This window comes from Ascaphus truei, chromosome 1 (assembly GCF_040206685.1).
Source record: "Ascaphus truei isolate aAscTru1 chromosome 1, aAscTru1.hap1, whole genome shotgun sequence".
NCBI lineage: Eukaryota > Metazoa > Chordata > Amphibia > Anura > Ascaphidae > Ascaphus > Ascaphus truei.
The window spans coordinates 60,408,392-60,431,205 of NC_134483.1; the positions used below are offsets into that span (position 1 = coordinate 60,408,392).

At 40.6% G+C, this 22,814-nt stretch overlaps 1 protein-coding gene across 1 annotated transcript in view; it reads left to right on the forward strand.

Annotated features, from left to right (window-relative positions):
* Positions 1 to 22,814, forward strand: part of NNT (nicotinamide nucleotide transhydrogenase) — a 109,862-nt gene that overhangs the window by 64,999 nt on the left and 22,049 nt on the right. The window contains exons 16-19 of the mRNA XM_075589018.1: positions 8,482 to 8,642; positions 10,426 to 10,605; positions 15,437 to 15,596; positions 16,442 to 16,523. Coding sequence (XP_075445133.1) covers positions 8,482 to 8,642; positions 10,426 to 10,605; positions 15,437 to 15,596; positions 16,442 to 16,523 — 583 coding nt within the window. The remainder of the gene's footprint in view (positions 1 to 8,481; positions 8,643 to 10,425; positions 10,606 to 15,436; positions 15,597 to 16,441; positions 16,524 to 22,814) is intronic.

Genomic DNA, 22,814 nt, shown 5'->3' on the forward strand with positions numbered 1-22,814 from the left:
GATGCCTTTGGTACATTTTTCAAATGACCTGAAAATGGCAGGGAACCCTTTACAGATTCCCCGAGCCTAGGAACCCTGGTTGAAAAACACTGTTCTAGATAAGGGCAGTGGGTTCAGCATAGAACTGTAGCTACAAATGTTTAGACTTTAAAACGAAAGTTCTATAGAAACGAAGTAGCCAGGAAACCCTGAAGCCTCCTCCGTAGAAGAAGAATTACTTGAGAAGACGCTATACTAGTAATCGGTGTGCCCATTTCAAACTAAATATAATGGCACAATATACATTAATGTTAAAGCTGGAATGGCTATAGTCTGACACCAAAGCTATCTAAAGTAGTTTACTGGGAGCCCCAAGACACTAAAAACGGACCGCTATGGACTTGAGTGGATGACATGACTTCCACATGACCTGGGACCTTTTTGTAGGTAACTCGTGGCCCGGCTGGCAGGGATTAAATAGCTGCTGGTAGTCATGGCACTGTATCAACCAGGCCGAGCTAGAGTAAACTCTAATCAGGGACAGCCCAAACCAAGGGAATCCGTGATAACTGTAGTATATAAAGCACCTAGGTATATATTTTAAAATACAGTGAATCTCGATAATACTAAATTCGCAGTTTTAACTATATAGATTCTAGAAGCTGTTTATTATTCTGCAGCTTGAAACTCTAGCTGCTGGAATAATTTTAGAACTATTCTATTAAGATTACGTTTTCCATTATCACCTTTACGTACCTGGTGTACTTTAACTTAGAGGTCTAAAGTGATTGCTACTTGCCATGGAAGACAAGTAATTTTAACACCTTTACCTTCCGGGATCAATTGATTAGGCAAGACAAGGTAGTGGAACAAAATGGGGGTTATTCTGGTAAAACCAGCGGACATACAATGAAACACAAAATACAGGTAATACACGCTTAACTGGGGGTCTGGGGGGGTGGGGGTCTCCTAGTCGCACTATGTGCAGGGCGCCTACTTCAGGTAGGCTTACCCTGTCTGCTCCATGTCCAGGAACACCACGGTACTATCTCCGGGAGAGATACCTGGCTTTTCCCACTGGTCGGGTCTTCGTTGATTATTAGAACTTGTCCTCCGCTAGGTTAGGCTTCTCTGGCAACTACTTGCCGAGTGCTTTGCTATTCAGAGCAAAGCACTTTTGAAAAGCCTGGCTGCGCTTCACCGGACCAAGTCCCATGGTTGTCTGGTTTTCTGACCAGGCAGACCCCTTACATAGGACACCGAGGTCCAAGTCTTGGGGAGCGCATATATGTGAAAAAATATAGAAAACACGAAAATAGTGTAATATGTCTAGAAATTGATAATTCAGGTTCTGAGTATTGTATTGAGTGTGTACTCACAAACTCACAGTTCTTTTAAGCATATCCATAGAACTTGTTGTATCATTTAGCGTCTGTTGTGTGGCACCTTTTTATAAAGAAATGAAAACCACATAGCGTAGACTAGGATACAGTAGGTAAAAAGTAGTGCGCTCACATGATGCTGGTTTTAAACAGGCATAATATAACAAACGAGACAAGTTGGCTCCGGCTAGGGTGTATGGCGTGCACACCACTCTTCTCCACAGCTCATTCTCATGTCCTGCCTCTCCTATGCAGCTGAGCTCCGGCACCTAATGGTTGTAGTACCCTGATGTTCTCTGTGTTAGCAGCAGCTTTCCGCAACACCGCAGTCCGCATCCTGCACAGTGATTATGGTACTCGTCTGGTCACTCAACGTGTTTCACCGGATCCCCTGCGGTGTTGCTGAAAGCTGCTGCTAACCCAGAGAACAGCCGGGTACTACAACCAGGAAGTGCAGGAGCTCAGCCGCATAGGAGAGGCAGGAGACGCGAGTGAGCTATGGAGAAGTGTGGTGTGCACGCCATGCACCCCAGCCAGCGACTTGTCTAGTTTATTATATGTCTGTTTACACCGTAACCCCCGGTAATCTTTAGAAGCTTAAAAGACCCTTTTATGGGGCTTCTATTAGAACCCTGCATACATCAGGTAGCAGCCAGGCCTATAAGTGCTGCTGGTGACTTCTTGACTCTTACCAATCGACATCAGTGCCGCCACCACCATCCCCTCCAACACATTCTCTTTGCCAAGGAGGAGGAAAATACCCCCACAAATTCGGCAAGTCATCTAGCCCCCTTTGCCAAGTACACCAGTCCATTTCTGTTGTGAAGTCCACCCTTTTACTGTGTGACCTATCTAGAGGCTTACCTAGTATTACAACAAACTCTTGGACAGGTGTGGAACAGCCTTCGTGGAAAATATCGCAGGTTTTAGCTGCTCCCTAAAGCCCTTGCTGCTAGCTGTGGTGGCCAATGCTGCCTAATGCTCGTACAGTAATCGACTATAATCGAGATCACCTTCACTGCTTCTACCACCAACACCATTCACAGTTGTTCCACCGACTATCACATAAGCTCCTACGCTAAAAGTACCATCAGTCTCACCTCTTCTTGTGCAAATATAACTAGACCACATTTTATTGAGTGATCTAATGAAGTGCATATAGTAGTGTAGCACTCCCAATGCACAAACACGTCTGTGCATTTGGGGAAGGAGTGTGGACAGATACAAACACCTGTTGAGTGAGCACTATTTCTACTCCAGGCCCGGTGTGTACGAAACACAGGGTGGTGGGAGATTTTTCGGGTGGGGGGGGGGAGGGCACGGGTGGTTGCAGAGGCCCTGCACTTTTCCCTGAGGCATTTAAATTAAATGCCTGGATTGGCGTGATGCCTCTGCAACACAACTTGCCGTGATTCAGATGGCAGTGTGACGTGACACGCATAAAATGACGCCACAGGTCGCGTGACGTTGCGTGACCCGCAGTGTTATTTGACGCAGCTGCAAGGTAGGGGGCGTGCGAGCACCGGGGCATGCAAGACAGGGGGCACAGCAGCAAAAGTTTGTGCTCCACTGCTCCAGAGAAATTGGTACAGTGCATTTAGCAAAAGACAGTTTCTTACGAACTAATCCAAAATGCACTGCTTGTTGACTTTTAGCGTTAAGCCAACTTTTGCACGTAAGCTAATTTAAATTTTTTTTTGCTGAATAGAAATGAGAATTTCACAAAGTTTACATAAGCAAGAGAAAAGTTCACACATCTCGATCGTTTATATTCTTCATCATTACTGCCATTGAATCCAATGAAAACTCTGTTACATTATCAATGTGGGCAATGAAGTCTACTGCAGCTTATATTTCTGAAGTACCTGCCTGTGAGTGACACCTAGTTTAGAACGAATAGGAGTGCCTTACCAATAGACTATATCTCCAACGTTAACGTATATATTGGTGAGTGCACATCATAGGTAAATAATAAAAGTATATGTAACCAAACCCTAGGGACTTGGTAGAGAGATCGCATATCCAGGTAAGTACACCACCCTGATGAAAGTTCTTTAGCAGAACTGAGATGTTTGATTTCTTTATTTTGTGCAAATACAGAGTTTTGAACACTTACCTGGAGGTGTGTTTTATCTCTTTCCATATCCCTTTGGTTTGGATATATATATATATATATATATATATATATATATATATATATATATATATATATATATATATATATATATATATATATAGTTATGTGTTTGAGATCTAGATTACCATGTTAAAAAATGATTTTCTGCCCATGTCAACTATATATGTTCATATTTATCCAAGGCAACTCTGTGCATATATATATAAATTTTTAAGTTTATCCAGAATCCTAAATCTTCCATTTCGATACATTTCCTGTCATGAAACAATAGCTAGGTTTATTATAACCCTTCGACAATGACTACTGGCTAAATCATTAATTAGACCCAAGATACACATCAGGGAATCCAGAGGCACAGGAAAATCCAACATTTTATTCAGTAGATCTAAAATTGCATTCCCATTTTTTTTGTATTTAATGGCCCTGTCAAACCACATTAAACAAAGTGCCTTCTTAAATACTTTATTTAACATGAAGCACATATTGCCTACAGCCCATCTGGTGAAATATTTGAGGGTAATAGTAGATTCTATGCAGGTAATATATTTGTGTAATTCAATTTCTTGTGCTGATTGATACCCCATTTAGGGAGTTATAGGGCCTCATCCCATTGTTCGTCATCCAGAGGGCCAACATCTGCTTACTATTTCGCTTTAGGCTTTAGTAGGTCGGCTTAAGAATTGTTAGTCAGCCAAAAATACATTTTATATATTTTTAGTTTTCTTTTAAGAGCATTCTTCCGAGAAGGACCGTCTGACATCTAGGAGCTGATCCCCAAATGTATGTTGTAGTGCTTGTTTCATCTGTAAATAATAAAAAAAAAATGTTCTTGGGCAATGCAAATTCTTGATAGAATTGATCAAAGGATTTCAAAATCTTTTTGTGGTGTTAATAGCCCACCTTCAGTAGACCCGACCTGATATGGAAACTTAATTCTATAATGGTGTTGGGTGACGACATCTATTTATTAATTATTATTTTTTACCAGCAGATGTGCTTTGTTCCATGGCTTTAATAATATAGTGATTAGTGACATGGCCTTCATAATACCTGTATCTGGTTTACCAGTACATAAAGCATTATCCAGAGACCCCATAGAACCAAGTGCGGCCATGTCCCATTCAGTTGATCCTTCTGCACTCACCGACAGGCATACTGGAACTGGAACACCAAGTAGAATGGTTAACGACAGACCCTTTTCATCAGCATTACTTCTTGGTAAAGGTAGTTTGCATCTGTAAATGGATAAGCCTTCCGTTTGCTCATCACTTTTGTGTGATGTTACTATGTTGAGTTAGATATGCCCTTCCACAGGAGTAATACCCCCTGCCTTTCTCTGTCCTGAGATGGGGTGGTGGGAAAGGGCAGGGGCTTGGGCCAATGGTGGCATAAACCAGAAACATTTTTTTCTTTGCTTGAACGATGATTTAAATTGCTTTAAATTACCAATCAAATAGCCAAGTTGTTTATTTTTTTTAATCAAGTTGTATTGCTCCTTTTGGCCGAATTCTTATCTTATTCACCTCCAAGATATCAAGTTTAGTGACCAAAACTGGTTACTTTTTAAGAATTGTATTTTTTTTTTAATGCCTTTTGGAAATTGCATTTTATTATTCAAAAGGATAATACATAGAGTAATGTATTGCTGTATATCCAGCAGTGCTTAAAGACGAGATCTCCTCCCCATCTCGTGTTTTTGTTGTATGTTTTTAGTTCTGCACACCCCATTAATGCCCCCCAACCTGATGCTCCATATACTTGCCCTTTTAGTTGCATTGGTTTTTCTATTTCAATTATAGAAATCAAAATGCCCACCAAATCTGCTTTGGTCCTGCAGGCCAATAGAAAGCCGGCAATGTCATTGGGGGAGATGTTGCGGTTTCCTATTGGACAACCTTGGTGGTGGCCATGTTGGAATATCCAGGAAGAATACTAGCAAATAAGATGGCAAGTATCTTGTAAACCACAGCAAAAAATCTATATGAAAAAGTTACAAAGCGTACTACCTCTCTGTACAATAGAAATGCTCTGCAACTTAGCACTTACTTGAACAGACAATTGCATACTGTATAGACCTATTTCTTGGTTTCTAAACCAGTGGGCCTGAACCTTTTTTTTTTTTTTTTTTGAGCAGTGCTACCCCATGAGGATATTTAAATTCTCTGGGCACCCCTGATTATCAGGCCTCATTCATCCCATACTCTCACACTGCACTCTCGCCCTCCTGACATGCACACCTACCACCCTTGCCCTTCTCCTTCTTACACACTGCCCATTCGCCCATACTCCTCACACATCATACTCCCCATTTTTCCTAATGGATCCCAGCCTGTCCCCTACAGCACGAGATGCACTTGTTGAGGAGCCAGAAGTGTTTCCCCGGGGACCACGGCTCCCTTGGTAGAGCACCATGGCCCCCCTGATTTGAGAGAAACTCTGTTCTAAACAGTTAGTGTGTCTAATACAGTATACCAAAATGACACACAAAGATGTCTTCGTCTGTGGTCTTCAGCTGAAGATCCATCCAACTATTATAGCTCCAATTTAGAGAAATTGCATACTTTTGATGGTTTAGTTCAACAGTGATTGTTGTTGTTTCCCTAGCTTTTGTTCGGGGGTGGAGGGGGGCGGGGGTGGTTGTGTGTGTGTGTGTGTGTGTGTGTGTGTGGCTGCAGTGGGTGTAGAGAGGGGGGCTGCAGTGTGGTGTGTGGGGGTGTAGATGGTGGAGGAGGGCTGCAGAGTGTGTTTTGGTGTGTGTGTTTCTGTGTTTTGTGTGTCTGGGTGTAGAGGGGGGGGGGGCTGCTGTTTGTTTTGTGAGTGTAGAGAGTGGAGGAGGGCTGTTGTGTGTTTCATGGGTGTAGAGGAGGGGGCTGCACAGTGTATAGGGAGGACTGCAGAGTGAGTGTGTGTATATAGAGGGGGGTTGCAGTGTGTGTGTGTGTGTGTGTGTTTTATCTTTTTTGATTTTTGTCTTCTGTGGGGTTCTCCAATTACAGCTTAATGCAGAGAACATGATTCTTTTCATAGTACAGCACAAATTTAGTGGGTGAATGCTTGTCCTGCAACAGAAAAATCTCTAGCTGCACACCTTGGTTGGTGGGCCACAAATATCACCAGTGGAAGTGATTTTTACATTGTTTCATGGACCTCCATTGTTATAAATCATCTTCTCGCAATGAACGGGTATCATAAAGTAAGGAGGTGCCTGAAAGAAAAGCATTACAGTAGAATCCATGACTGCTGTCCCCTTGAGCACCGCTATTTAAATTCAAACTCTCTGCATCTCTTGTATTCTAGCAATGTACATTCAGATCAATGCAGTTTAAAATGTTGCTCAGAGAATTGTGGGATTGTGTCTCAACATTTCAGGGTTTCATTACATCTGGTGGTATAAACATCAATTGACATTTCCTGTTGAAGTGATCTTTAAACCTTCTGATCGCATGTCACACGTGTCATAACATTGTATACGTGCACTCTGATAATATAATGGTAATACGTGCTGTGGCGGAAGCTCATAAAACCGTATAAACGGATATGATGGAGTAGCACTTCCAGATTCGGTTTGCTGTTTCTTGTGGTCTATTGGGCCAACGTTTCAGTCCAAGCTGAACACGTGTGTGCACATTCACTGTAGTTGAGCCACAAGCCCTGAACTCCCTCCCCTCCCTGTATCCCTGGTGCACGAGATTTCTATTTTTGTGTGTGCTGATCTGACGCATGCTACAAATAATGGCTGTGCAGTCATCAATAGAAAGTTGCAGTGTCCTCTCCCGATAAAGCTGCAGCCTTTTGATGGCTTCTGGGGTGTTGCTGACCCCGGTGGTCATATCTCTAGAACCACGGGGTCCACAGAGCTTATCAGATAGTTTCCGAGGGCCCACTCCCCAGTCGGTTTCTGTGTACACCTTCACTCGCTCTTTCACAATGTATAAACTTAATTTCCATGCAATTGAATCAACATGTTAATGGTGAGACCTACATTAAAGTAGCAATACGGGTTAACTTAAAAATTATTTATCTATATATTATTATTGTTGTTTTTATTATTATAGGTTTGGAGCAGGGGGTCTCTGGAGCTGAACCCTGTTAATTTCAGCTGTGGGGATCCCCCCTGCTCCCAGAGATATTTACCTCTAGAATTGTGCCGGTATCCCTGCAAGCGAAGCAACTGTGGTCCTTAATTTAACGGCGGCTTTAATGTCTAGCATCACGCGGGCTTATAGGAACCTTTGGTGTCATCCGGTGAGGCTTCCTATCGGCCCGTGGGACCTGGACTGTTAAACTCCGCAAAGATACCGGCACCCTCTAAGGAGGCAAGTATCTGGGAGCAGGGGATCCCCAGAACTGAAGTTAACCGGCTCTGGAGACCGCCTGCTTCAACCCTGTAAATAAATCTATTTATTCATTATTATTATTATACGTATTGGTATTGCTGCTTTAAAGCCCATATTCAGCTCACAATCTGTAGCACTGAATTGCCTTTATAGCAAAGAACTGAGGACCAAGGACTACAAAGATGTATATGTATGTATATCTATATATCTATAGATATATAGATATATATATATATATACACACATATATATATATATATATATATATATATATATATATATATATATATATATATATACACAGATAGATAGATATATATCTATCTATCTGTGTATATATATATATGTATATATATATATCTATATATATGTATATATATATATATGTGTGTGTATGTATGTATGTATGTGATATATATATATATATATATATATATATATATCTTCCATGAGAAGGGCGCAGATTAATGATCCGATGCATGTTTAATAGTAATTTTGTATAATATTGATACATTTAAAGCTGTTGCGTTTAAGTTGAAGTATTATTGCATAGTTGCAAATCCCCTGCTGACTGTATTAATATGTTGAGGTTGTTCAGTGGTAGAAACCAAATACACGTTGTATTTACATGTCTGTTTGATAACAGGTTCTCTTAGCTCCGCCCCACTCCTCCTTCCGGGAAGACACTATATGAATGCGGGCTTACTCGCAGCCAGCGCTGGTGGTATGATCCCATACATGCTGGATCCAAGTTATCTAACAGGCATAACATGTCTTGGCTCTGTGTCTGCACTCTCTGCTGTTATGGTAAGTAAAATATTGTAATAGCTTGATTTGAATGCTTCGTAAAGAATAGTTTGTGTAAGCTGATATTTGAATTTAAAGCATTAGTACAATGGCTAGTTGGCTTTTTACATAATTCTCCTTCTGTGTGTTCCTTCATTATGGGAGCTGCAGAACTTGGCCAGTGCCTTGGATAAGTGCAACAGACTTCAGGAGCATGTCTGTAATTGGCTATGTTGTCGGTGCTCTTTAGTTTCTGGCTGCTAATTGAAGTCTTTTGCAGGATAAAAAAAGTAAGTTATGAGGGGACAAAGTATACTCCTGAGATGACATTAATTTAGACCTGTAGAGCCTTCTCACGGCTGTCTTCCTATGGCTGCACACATCTTCCTCTTTTTATTATAGAAGTCTCCTGAGTTATATGGTTCAATTCCATAAAATCTGATGCAGCAGTCCTGGCCTTTTTCAGCCATACTTGCACCCGAAAACAGCATGAACAGCCACTTCGGACTATATAGAACCTTTCCTGTAGTCACAAAGGATCTTTGCTATCAGGACTACTCCTACTTGTCCTTTGCTTTATACCTGCAGTTTACATGTCCCGTGTAAATATTAGCTCAGCCTCTTATTGGAGGACGGGGAGGCAGTGAGAAGTGAAGTCCCATTGGATATAGGGCTTCAGATGGCATCGGCAAAAGAAAATCATGATCCAGTAGCGAATACCACATGTTTGTTTGAAATAAATATATACGAAAATATGTATAGATATTTATTATAAGGGAAAATTCGATTTTAGTGTCTCTCGAGGAATAAAGAATTTAAATAAAACCTCTTGCCAGTTACATTTTTGTATTTATTACATTTGGTATGAGAAGCATAGTAATTTCAGTTACTGAGAAAAATGCAATATCATGTAATATTCAAAGCAGATCCCATCTGTGCCTGATTTGAGGCACTTGGCTAACCTTTTTGCCTTGTAATACCCAACATGGTTATCTGGTATTTGGTTATCTGATAATTTCACACCTTCCTGCAATTTGGGGTTTATTTTGTATTTTTTTTATTTTAAATTATATCCTTTTGTGTTGCTTAGTTGGATTGCTTGGCAGATCAGCCTCCACAACATTGTGTGCAATTTGTACATGTCCCTTATCAAAAGGCTTTGATCTGAACGTTATTTTCATGGTTTTCTATTTCTTATAACATAATTCATTTTTTGTCTGTGTACTCTGGGTATTGACCAGAACGGTTTGTAGATATTTACATAAATAATCTCTCATTTAGGCAGGAAAGCTAAAAAAAGACCGGAGGAAAAAAATGTTTGTTTTTGTTTTGTTTTTCCCTAGTTCTGCAGGTCCTTTGCCGGTCACCTCATACACCAAATAGGTCTGTGATGAACTTTGGGTAAAGACCAGCTTCATTGCACATCTTCATTTGGCCTTCTGTAAGGCCTCCATTTATATCCATTGTATTATGTTTCCATTAATGTCTATGTGCATATGCTTCAAGATCACTTGAACTCTGTTACTGTTTAAATATCGAGGAGGTTCAGGAGCATTACAAATTGGTACATGGCAGCAATCCTAAAAGTTTATTTCCAATCATTGTATAAAGAGCCAGGTTTGGTCAACCAGTTCATCATAGTTAAAAATACTTACATAACACTTCCGTCTGCTTCTGTTTTAATCCCATGCGGCAACCCATTGCTTTATTTCAGTGCAGGTTCAACAAATACAACATTTTTGTAGCATACCTTGCTTCTCGAGTTTTTATATATAACATGCGGTTATTTACATTTTGTCCACAGGGAGTAACCCTAACGGCTGCTATTGGCGGTGCTGACATGCCTGTCGTTATCACCGTTTTGAACAGCTACTCCGGATGGGCTCTATGTGCAGAAGGATTCTTGCTAAACAATAACTTGCTTACCATCGTTGGGGCTCTTATCGGTTCCTCTGGAGCTATCCTCTCCTATATCATGTGTGTGGTAAGGAAATTTTCTTTTCTTATTTTTTATATGTAAAATTCGATTTAAAGGATCTGTAGATGTTTGCTCATTTTCTTGCATTGATTTGACCATGGAGTAGAAGTCATCCATGCTATACAATTTAAGTAATGGTGGTACATCAAAATAGGTCTGGACTATGTATCTCTCAGGAGCAAACTATGATCCAATAGTTTCCAATTTTATGACCCTCCCTGTACCCATACAATTTAAGCTGCGTCCATGGTACCTCAGACCGTGCGTCCACACGCTGAGCGAACAGACTGCCTTAAGGTAGTGTTTGCGTACATGCCGCGCGCGGAGGCGGGAGGGGGCGCGAGAAATCGGATCAAACTGACAGGGCGGTCACGTGCATTTGTGGTGTGAGCAGGACACAGAATAAATGGAGGAGAACATACAGTATCTTACACATTTCTTCTTCCTTTCCCAGTGATGTGATTTAGGGAAGGAATGAAGGATTTAGGGAATGTTGTCCCTAACATTAAGCTCGATCAAGACATGGTTAGGATTGTACTGCATTTTAAACACCTCATTCGTACGCTTTAAAATATTCTTTGGCCATTGCTGCTGTATAAATACCAATGCAAATCGGCAGCATTACAGCGCGGTATAATGCAACTTTTTTTAAAGACCATTTACTGTAATGGAAGTCCTGCTGTTTCAATGTTATTTAACATATAATAAGAGATCAAATGTAACATATTGGCTCATCTAAATAGCACTAAAATGAGCAACGTCCATTTTATTACAAGATTTGAACTAGGGGGTCCTCCACCGCTGATCTGCACTATTCTCTGCTCCATGGACCCCTTCTTCCCAAGATACGTATTGGGGAAGTTACTAACATTATATCCGTTAAAGGAGCATTATGTCTTTGACTTTTTGTTCCCCTCCTTTTAATAAATGCAGCTGCTCTTTACATTTACATCAATGCTGTTAGCCAAGCTGCAGATCGATCTGGTCTCCCGTGGTCGATTGGTGAAGATCCTGCTTCCCGGGGCACACAATATGGCTGCCTATTTCAAAAGAGGAAGTGATGCAGCTTCCTATATAGTTGCTCTAACAACTCGGAAGCGTAATACATAAATCATTAAAGGCATAGAGTGCAATAAAAAAAATGCACAAGGCGACCCGAACGGTCTTCTGCAGTCCCCAACCTCCCAGGTCCCGTCCGTCCTTTCTCCTGTCGCAGTAGCACGGGAGGGCTACATGCACTGCTGGGAATGCATGGACGCTCCACGACTGAGAGTGGAGAAGGAAGCGAGATCGGTGTAGAGAGTGGATAGGGCAGAGAAATCGGCACAGCTGTTCTAGGGATGGGTTCTATGGGCAACCCTTTCTGTTCTGTTACTATACAACTGATTTTACTATATTAAAAAAAACACAGAATTTTGAATGAATTGCTGCTTTAAACTTGTATAGGCTTCTGGTTGGGGGCTTCGCTGCTTTAAAGGGTACTCCTTACATGCAATCATAATTTAGGTTTATGTTGGCATTTTGTTTCTGCGTGTTTTAGAGATTAATGCCAACTTTCAGCCAATGAAGGATACTAGGGTCAGGCGGGCAGCAGTACAAGATGGGTGGATAGTGGTCTGTTTGAAACATACGTAGAATGGCAATTCTGTTTGATTTGTACATGCTCAAAATATGCAATTGTGAGCACAGAATTACAGCTAACCTGCAAGCAAGGGATCCACACAACTACAACATATATCGATTGTACTGCTTTGATTCTGTCCCCTCCCCAGACATGTTCATTTACAATTTTACTAATTGTTGCTTTTTTTGCACACGCTGGAAAATAAATGAAAGATCCAGTGATTTGCTTATGTGCTGTACAAAATATACAGGGGAAAAAACGGAGTAAAAAGACAGCAGGCTGCAGTAAGTGAAACACGTGAGTGTTTTGTAGATAAAATAATGTTAAAGGAAGGTCTATTTTGTGCATTGATTAGAATTGCCCTTGGCCTCTCGGCCTGGTAACTCCTTCACCTCTGCAAGGGTTTTAAAGTTCCAATAAGTAACAATTCATTTGCAACAAAGTAAAAACACAGCAACTAACTGCTTGACTGTCTTTATTAAAAAAAATTTTTTTATGATTTTGTTTCATGGTTTAGAGAATATTGAACCCTTTCTTTGCCAGCTGGGAATACATTGCATTGCAGGTCCCTCTGGCTGTGAAAGAAGGATTCAAAGCTTTTTGGTTATGAGATCCAAAAGACTTATTCCAGAAGTCAAGATATTCCACAGGATTTAGTACATAGTCTGCTCTTGATCACCTAAATAAGGTAAATGCTGCAGCGAGATCTTTTAAAACATTTTCATGATGTCTGTCATATTTGAGAGGCAGGAAGATTTCCGTTAAGTTGCTTTTCTGCTTCTATCCTGTTCACACATTTCAAGCACTTACAGAAATGTTTTGAACTCTGAAAGAGGAAGTGGGTTCAATGGATCGCCTAGCATAGAGAAGCTGTCCCTTTTTTTAGTAGAGAATGGGTTAATAATTGTATTCAGTCCTTTGATGTTAGCAGAGGATTGAGCAGGAAAAACATGAACAATAGGAAATTTGGAAGATCTGTATCAAATTTGTGGCGGTCTTCAATGTTGTGTGCTTTTAATCATTGCCATTTGTAATTGGTTGACTTTAAAGCTTACAGATAACACGGCCTTTGTTTACCTCCGTCATTTAATGGCTTTTCTGCAGATTGTATTTCTTCTAGTCGTTACATTTTTGTAGTTGGGGGTTAACTCTTAAATATATATATATATATTTCTTATATATTTCTTATAGCTTGGTTTATTCTGTTTAGAAGTAGTCTGTTGCTTTATACCAAAATATGTTATTAGTCGATTCAATGGCAGCTTCCTCACTTGGCCATCTTTGTACCAGTATGTGTTGTATTATATAGAGGCAATACCACTATATTGTATCACTATACAACCATGTGCTGTATTATATAGAGGCAATACCTCCCGGCTCCCATCTGAACTGAACCCCAATCAGGTTTGTGTCTTTTTAGAGACTTCAGGAGCTAAGCTTTCAAGAAGAAATAACCACCTATTTTCATTCTGAGCCAACATTTATTCAGATCCCCAGGCATATTCAGAAGTGAGCCATGTTCTGTACCTTTTTAAATTTCACATGGGATACAACCCCACCATTAAACATATTGAAATGCTTTTCTACACTGTTTCTCAAGGTCCTTAATAATGTTACCATCATTCGAAGATGCTCTTGAACACACTTTGTTAGTTTTAACCTTCCAGTGTTTTACAGACAAATCGTCTACGTCAGAATGTTTAATAAAACTTTATTCTTTTTGTTAAGATTAGTGGTACATAAGAGGATATGTATATCATAACATAATTCTCTTATTCTAGATATTGGAATCTGACATATCTGTATATCTGACTATGTACTTTGATTGCAACAAATACAAGGAATGCATACATACAGTGAGCGGCACAACCGCAACCTAGTGGGATCTGGTTTTGAAGTAGAAAGTGCCAAGTGGGCATGTTTTTATCCTCTTCTGTCAGCCACTGCCAAGTTTATATGGATGCAACTATTGTCGTTTTTGAATTGGATTTGCCACAGAGGGGCAGCACTACAACATTACAAAACGTTCTCACTTTGTAAGCAACTCAACTGCACAAGATAATGTACAGGCTTGAAGATAATCCATTGCAGATGAGGAGGTGGCAGCCTAAATATTTTGAGAACATTTATGGCAGGCTAAATGCATGATGTAAAGGTTGTGCGTGCTTGGGGAGACCTCCAAGTGGGGACTTCACCTCGTGCGTTTGGAACTCTCGGGGCCGTCTCTGATAGAGCAGACGCAGAGCACAATATACACGAGCACAGTTTCAGGGAGGTCAGTTTGGGGCCAAAAAGACATCTGACCAGAATTATTACATATTGTAGAGGTGCGTGCGCACATTGCATCACCATGTAGATTATTGTGCAACTATCCAGCAGTCACTTTGTAACACCCCCCCTTCCCACCCTGTATAATGATGACCTGTATTAAAAAGTTCTTCTATTCTGCAATTAGGGATCAGGAAGCCACTGCTTCACTTCAGCAAAGTTTTTTCCCAAATATATTTTTTCCCCCCTAATTTTGTTTTTTTTTAACGATTTGATATTAGGACTCCTGCATACACTATATTTGGTAGTTGCAAAAGTTCTATTCCGTTATAAAACGAAAAATTTGTATATCATTCAGCAAAGACAAATAGATTTGTTTTGGTTTAATCATTCTAATTTACAAATTAAATGTCTATCGCTTAATTCCTACTAATATTATTGTGTTTTTTTTTTTTACTCAAGTAAACTTTTTAACTAGATCAGTTATATATATTTAATTTACTTTTACACTTTCCACACATGCATGTTTAGATATTCTTAGTGTTTTGAAGAGCGTTCCCTTTACTACACACAATAATGCAAATAACATTAAAACCTTTATTTGCACACTGAACCTTATCCCACTGTCCTTCAGTTTTGAAGTTCTAATCCTGAGCTTCTTCATTTACAGCATATTGTATTAATAGTAGTTATGATAGAATCTGCATAGAAGCAATCACTGTAAACTCCATTGATATGCAGGTAAATGTATACATTTCAGTTGCATGAACTAATAACAAGGATTCTACAGGCAAAACCGTATATGAAGCATTCAAGCACTCTGGTAATTTAAATGTAACAAAGCTGCAAAGCTAGCCACTTAGAAAAGCAATGTACCTAAGATGAAAGTCCTTTCTACTCGCAGTTGACCCGCAGTTGCTTCCTTATTGACCGTCTTTCATATAGGCTATGAACCGATCCCTTGCCAATGTGATCCTTGGAGGCTTCGGTACTACTTCAACTGCTGGCGGGAAGCCCATGGAAATCACTGGTACTCACACGGAAATCAATCTGGATAATGCAGTAGAGATGATAAAGGAGTCCAATAACATTATCATTACACCAGGTATGGGGCATATTTGGAGCACTAGATATATCGGATATGGCCAATGTGGCTACAGAAATCGGGAGAAATTCTAATCCGAAGATCCTGGCCTTGTTAAAGTTCTGTCTGTATTGAAGACCTTAATATCTACATTGCCAGAGACCTACATCTTATTGTACATAATGCTCTTAATAAAGTTGGTTTAGTCAAGAAGGGTATGTGTACAATCTTACAGTAACTTCCTTGTAAATTGGCAACAAATATGTGAACTTTATAGTAAAGCCGCAAATCGCCCAAGTTTTTTTTTTCTTCTTTTCTTTGCTGAATAAGAACAGAGGGTACCCCCTGTACCTGAAATGCGCTATTCCTAGCTCCAGGAACCCCCTGAATCCAGAGATACTTGCGTTTTTATGTGCCAGTAAAATTAAAGTCAAAATACAAAATGGGTGTCGGGGTCGTCGCTTGTGCAGCTTTTATAATGGCTTGTGGGAGTGAGGCTTGATTGGCAGCCATATTGAGAGAGGAAAAGGGCTAGAAATACTGGCACATATAACAAGTTAAAATCTTGGGAACCAGGGGTTCAAGGAGCTAGGAATAGCGCATTTCAGGTGTGGGTGGTGTGTCACCCATAGGTAGAAATATGGTGGCTCTGCTCCATAGGGAACCTCAAATCCAATTCTGTAAATAAATACAATTGAGTAACGGGGATGGGAATGCTGCTTTAATTTTATGACGTGCCATTTTTCCTTTTTATAGGCTGGTTTATTACGTTTTAGGTCTCTGTGGTAGTGAAGGCTTTAAGGCCTTTGTGAAATGGATGAGATGTAGATATGTTTCCCGTTTCTGATTGGGGTCGTCTCTTTCAGGTTATGGTCTCTGCGCTGCTAAAGCTCAATACCCCATTGCCGATTTGGTGAAGATGCTATTAGATGAAGGCAAACATGTCCGGTAGGTATAACAGGACTGAATGAATAAGGTCACCATTTTGAACTCTAATTTCTATTACTGAAACAATTACGATTTATGAATGCTACCATTTTTTTACACACAGCTCTCTATAAAGTGCTTAATTTTATGTCACCAACTTACAGGTTAATATTGTATTATTTTGGTTGTCCTGGAAAATACGTTATTGGCCTGTTTGATATAAGTTCACGATTTGATGCCATATGAGTTCCAGCATGATGCTACAATGGCAGTTTAGACTATTGACAACTGCACTAATCTTAATGGATATTCTATGCTTTACTTGCCATTCAAATGGCTTACTTGTAACACTATTTTATCTCTAGTGCTTTGCATGTGCATGTCAACAGCCCATCTTAAAAATATGCTTCTTTTTTTCCCCCCAAAGGGGAAAATTACAGCTGGAGAAAGGGATTTAATGTAAATTGCTTACTTTTAGCTTGAACTTTCCCTGCAACCGGCAAATAAATTCTCCTGTGGGCTGTTCTTGTAATTGCACAAGCTCTCGCTCCCTTTTTATTTTTTTTCTTCTTTATTTTGATTTGTGTTATCCCTGTAAATGGGTTGTCTGCATTTGCAAATTTTCTTTTGTGAAATAACATTTTGTCCTCATTTGTTTTTTGTTATAATTTGTATCGTTCCATTCTTCTGCCCAAGGCTTCCATGTGTCCATTGCTCCCCTGATTTGGTCCTCTTCCTGTTTATATGTAAGGGCTATAGGCATTGTCACTCCCTTTTCTTAATGTTACTTCGCATGTGATACAAGAATTGTTACATATGCTGGGACAGAGTGCAAGTGGCCAGGCAAGGGTTTCTCACAGGTTGTGATTGACATTTTCAGTTCTATATAGCTCAATTATATACGCTGTTGTGGTCATTTTTTGTTCTGCAGCTTCCCAGTTTGAGAATCGTCGCGTCTCATTCATTTGTCTCCATCGCAGGAAAGCTGCTTCACTGCACATTGAATAAGGACATTAGGGGTAACTGGAGGTTTATCTTCCAATGCCAAACGGACCATCATGGTTGTTAAATTGGTCCCAATGGTTTGCAATAGTAGGAATTGTTTGCACGGTTTCCATTAATGAGGTAGTAACAATGGAAGGAGAGGGTGGTATGATACTTTTTTATTGGAACAACAGTTTTTTTTAAAATGTTACAAGCTTTCAAACCTCCTCAGGGTCCTTCATCAGGTGTGGAAGAAATACAGAAACACAATATTATATACTGTGTATGTAAAGTGGGATATATGGTTACAATGGATGCAGATGGGAAATGTGAAATAAGATATTTCACACTTCCTATTTACATCCATTGTAACCAGATATCCAACGTGTATATAGATGCAGCGGCCGTTATTCAAACAAATCACAAAGCCGTTTTCGTGTGCGCTGCTATATTCCATGCGGCATTAGCACGCCCAATCACCCCATGCACCTGTGTTTATCGCGGTTGCTTTGTTTTGAATTTCATGGATTCTGTTTCGTATCCGTGGCAGAAGTGAATGAATTGTAATGTGTACAGAACTGTGCTACTGTGTCAATTTCAGTGTTTAACACAAAAATGCAATTTTCTGCACTCGCGTCTTAAGGCGGGAAGGTTGGAAGACATCCCGCACCATCACATGGGTATTCCGAGGTATACACCGCGTGAAGTGTTCGAATAACGGCCGCTGCATCTGTACACTGTATATAATATTGTGTTTCTGTATTTCTGCCATACCCGATGAAGGACCCTGAGAGGTTCGAAAGCTTGTAACATGTCAAAAACTTGTTGTTCCAATAAAAGTGTTACAAGCTTCATCAGATGTGGCAGAAATACCGAAACCATATTATATACAGTGTATATACGTGGGATATCTGGTTACAATGGATGTAAACAGGAAGTGTGAAATACCTCATTTTATTTCACACTTCCTATTTACATCCATTGTAACCATATATCCCACTTATAAGTATCTAACATTTGTAAAGAGGGCATTAGTCACTCAAGACCAAAAGGAACCAATTGTCATGACATTAGTGGGATTAAATCTAAGGAGTACCGCACCTTTACGTAAAAACTCAGCAAGTGAAACGTCTGTTTTGTTTCAAGGTTTAAGTACTGTATATATGGAAATACTATTTCAACTTATTTTGTTCCTCAGATGCTAGATTTTTACGTGTTCCCTTAAATGGTGTTTGATAGTTTATTAAATATTTTATGAAGTTCCTCTAGTACTCTGTCAAAATGATGAGATGGTTTAATAAAAAAAAAGTTACATAAAATTAAAATGTTGAGCAAAGTGAATTCATAGAGGGTATATAAATTGTAGAAAGTATGGGATTATAGGCAGCACTCCCTATGTAAGTTATTAGAACAGTACTGAAATCAAGGCTGCACAGGAACAATGCATGGACCCCTAATCTCTCCCAAACAACATATAGAACACACCAAAAGATAGTACCAGCACTCACTGTCTCACAGTTACAGATACTAACGAATACCAGTGTAGGGAATATGAATAATTTAATGACACTAATAGTAAACTGAAATTATAGCAACAATAGCCCATGCGCCAATGAGAGAATTAATACCACCATGGAAAAAGTCAAAGTGGGACCAGGGGGAATGGGCCAGATGAAGAGGTTACCCCCCGAAACGTCGCCCCCCCCCAGTTTGCTATCCTTTTTCCATTTTGTGTTTTTTTCCTTTTGTTTCATGTGTTTTTTCCCCTTCTCCTTCTTTCCCCTCTACCCCCTATACTTTGGCTTTTTCCATGGTGGTATTAATTCTCTCATTGGCGCATGGGCTATTGTTGCTATAATTTCAGTTAACTATTAGTGTCATTAAATTATTCATATTCCCTACACTGGTATTTGTTAGTATCTGTAGCTGTGAGACAGTGAGTGCTGGTACTATCTTTTGGTTTGTTAGTACTAGTGAGGGGAATTAGGGTCCCTTCCTGTATTGTGCACCCTGCAACCTTGCTGAGTTTTTCAGTCAGAGTGCTGTCTATCACTGTGACGATAGCTTCCACAGGCTTATTAATATTACACAAAAATAACTGGGTTTGAACTGAACGAGGCTTAAGATATAATAAAGTGATTTTATTCCTTAGGATAGGTGAACACAACAGATAATACAGCAACAAACAAGAAGTACACTTACAGTGGGGTTGGGGAATGAGAAGTATGATGTAGCATTTCTCTCAGCAATCAGGAAATCATTCAGGTGATATCAGGTAACCATATCAGCAAACGAAGACAAAGGATGTATGGGTGGACAGCAGTTTATAAACCTTTTGTCCCTTTGTCTGTAACATTAAGTACCTGTGATTGGTTTTCAATTACCTCCTGCCAATCTTTAACATGGGAACACATTTCAACACATGCCCCCCTGCTAGCTGGCACAGGCGCAGTAGAACTCTGGGGTCTCATTTCTGTAGCTCCACATATGCAAATGGAATGCCAGCCAGTCTACCCATTTTGCTTTCTGGCAGGAAAACCTTTGTTGGAAGGTGTTAAGTGGAACACTTACAAACTGCTCTGGTTTGAGCCTCAAATAAACAGTGAGGGTGACAAAACCCTTTGAACAATACTTAAGTCCTAGACATCAGGTCGCCTCCAGGGCCATTTGCTACCTTATGGCCAAAGGGGTTTCCTCTGGAACTTATCCATACCTTAGAATACAGTATTAAGCATAAAACATAGACATATTAAAATATACGGTCCCGTTGGGTCTAGCAGGTCCAAACTTCCCAGTTCTCATTGCCAGAACTGGGACACCATATGGTCCAAAAAGCGACTTGCTACGACCTACGAAACCGGAGTTACACAAATGCACATTAAATCATTTTTCACTTTAATACAAAAATCTCTGCTAAAAAAGAAATCTCAGCTTTTCACTAAATCTCCATTGAAAACAACGGGCAGCTCCGCTATAGACTTTCAATGGTAAATCGCCGCCATTGAAGTCAATGGGGTTTTCTGCCATTGAAGTCTATGGGAAAAGTCCCGAACCTTCAAGGGGGTCCATACTCCGTCGGGTTGGTCCAGGTGGGTCAAGGATGGTTCTGCAGTGATGCCGGAGCAGTGGCTACAGATACCCCAAACCTTGATCCGCTGAGCCTTCCGGAACCGGAGATATGGAGTACCAAATTCCAGCTTTTTCCACTTAGTCGTTTTTCAGAGCCGTTTTTGCCGCCGCCGGCAAAGCCTATGACGCGACCCGCTCTATCTGGTTCGACCCTTATCGGGGGTCCAGGATTCGGGGACCCGGTGGTGGTTGAGTGGGGGGAAGCCCAGGAACTAGAGGCAAAAAGAATTTTATTCCTAGGTGCTCTAAAACTGGGTATTCCCACGCTAATTGACGTTGAACTTGACTCAAGTGATTTTAGCTCTTTTAAAGGACATTGTATCCGCTTTGCGGTTTGCGGTCTGGACGGCAGCCAACTCGTTCTTCGAAAGGGTACCTCGAGGAATCTCCATTGAAGTCAATGGGCCCATTAACTTTCAATGGGAAACCGCTGCTCTCCCTCTCGGACGCCACCTGCTGGTCTTTACAGGAAACAGGACTAAAACAGCACAATTCTCCATTGAAATGCTTTGAGCCCTAATGGCGGCCAATAGGGACCTGCAAAATGGTGCCTGAAAAGGCGGGAAAACTACACAAAGAGCTATAATCATTAAAGAACTATTAACCCTTGTGCTCCCGGATGGATTCTAGTGTGTGTGTGTGATGCAGACACTGATTAACCCAGACATTACAATGGAACAGGGGAACAGGGGAAAATACATTTACAGGTCATAAGGGTTAAATCACATTTCTGGACCTCAGTCCAGTTAACCCCTTGTCTCCCTGGTGCGGTCAGGGGTGGCCAAATGGGGTGCAACCCCTCTAATACCGGGCCACCCCCTTTCTCTCTCTACAATCACCCCCCTTTCTGCCAACATATAGAACACAATTTGTGTTCCCAGCACTTCCAATTAAACACACAGACGTTGTATACGTACTTACTAACTCAATGTGTATTGATGAGGCAGGGCCTGTATATATAAATTGTATTTGTGATGCCAGTTAGGTAGTGATAACCTACTGATTTTTGACCTTTTATCCCCAAAAATACAATGGACAGTACATTCAGTTGAATGAGCATTATTGGTACCATGCGTATTACAAAAGGAGAACTGTACACGTGAAATGAAATGCATATAGCGGTAAAATGTAAGTTTAAGTAATCTTCTGCAAAGATTGGTTATCTCAAGCAGCATAGGGGTTAACGTCCTTGTCAGGCACCCACAACACATGACTGGCAGAGGTTTAACTGGGATTCAAACATGTCTGTGAATGAACCCCCATTACGGACTCAAGAAGAGGTAGAGGATGTTTTTAGATGGTTTCATTTTGGCCTTTTATATTCATGATCCACCACCTATAAAGAAGTTCTGAAGAAGTGGCATCAGTTGTGAATTAATTTGTTTCCGCATACGGTAGTCCACACAGCAGAATATATACATGTATTAACTGTTACATTATACCTATACATTTAACAAAAAGAGCCCCATCTGCTCAGCCAAATGGATAATTGGGGTGTACTAGGGTAATAACCAATGAATAGAAAATAAAGTTTTGGTTTTTCGTCCGAAGATGGTGTAAAACCAGAGAACCCAATTGTGTGCTATCACCTGTTATATAATGGGTATTATAGGCTAAAGCTGGTAAATTCCGGGCATTATTGAAATCCCTGCTCTCTGATTTGTTAAAATTCCGGGCATTATCCAATCGGTAATGGCCGGAATTTTTGGCAGCTTGCCAAGTTTTTCAGCCAATCAGCTTTCAGTTCTCATTCACAGTGATTGGACAGAAGGCACTGACTCCTCCCCCTCCCTGCCTGCAGAGAGCTCCGCACAGGAGAGTGAGGGGAAAGGTTTGTGTATGTGTGTTTTGTGGGTGTAAAGGGGGCCGGCAGAGTATTTTATTAGTGTCTTCTGTTGGTGTGTGTTTTGTGGGTGTAGAGGGGGCAGCAGAGTCTTGTTGGTGTATCTGGTTGTGTGTGTGTGTGTGTGTGTGTGTGTTGGTGTAGAGGGGGAGCTGCAGTGTTTGTCTTCAGTGTGTGTTTTGTGGGTGGAGGAGGGGTTCAGAGTGTTTTGTTGGTGTGTCTGCAGTGTGTGGGTTTACAGCGGGCTGCAGTGGGTGTAGAGGGAGTGTGTGTTTTGTGGATGTAGAGGTGGCAGAGTGTTTTGTTTTGTGTGTCTGTAGTGTGTGTGTGTCTGTAGTGTGTGTGTGTCTGTAGTG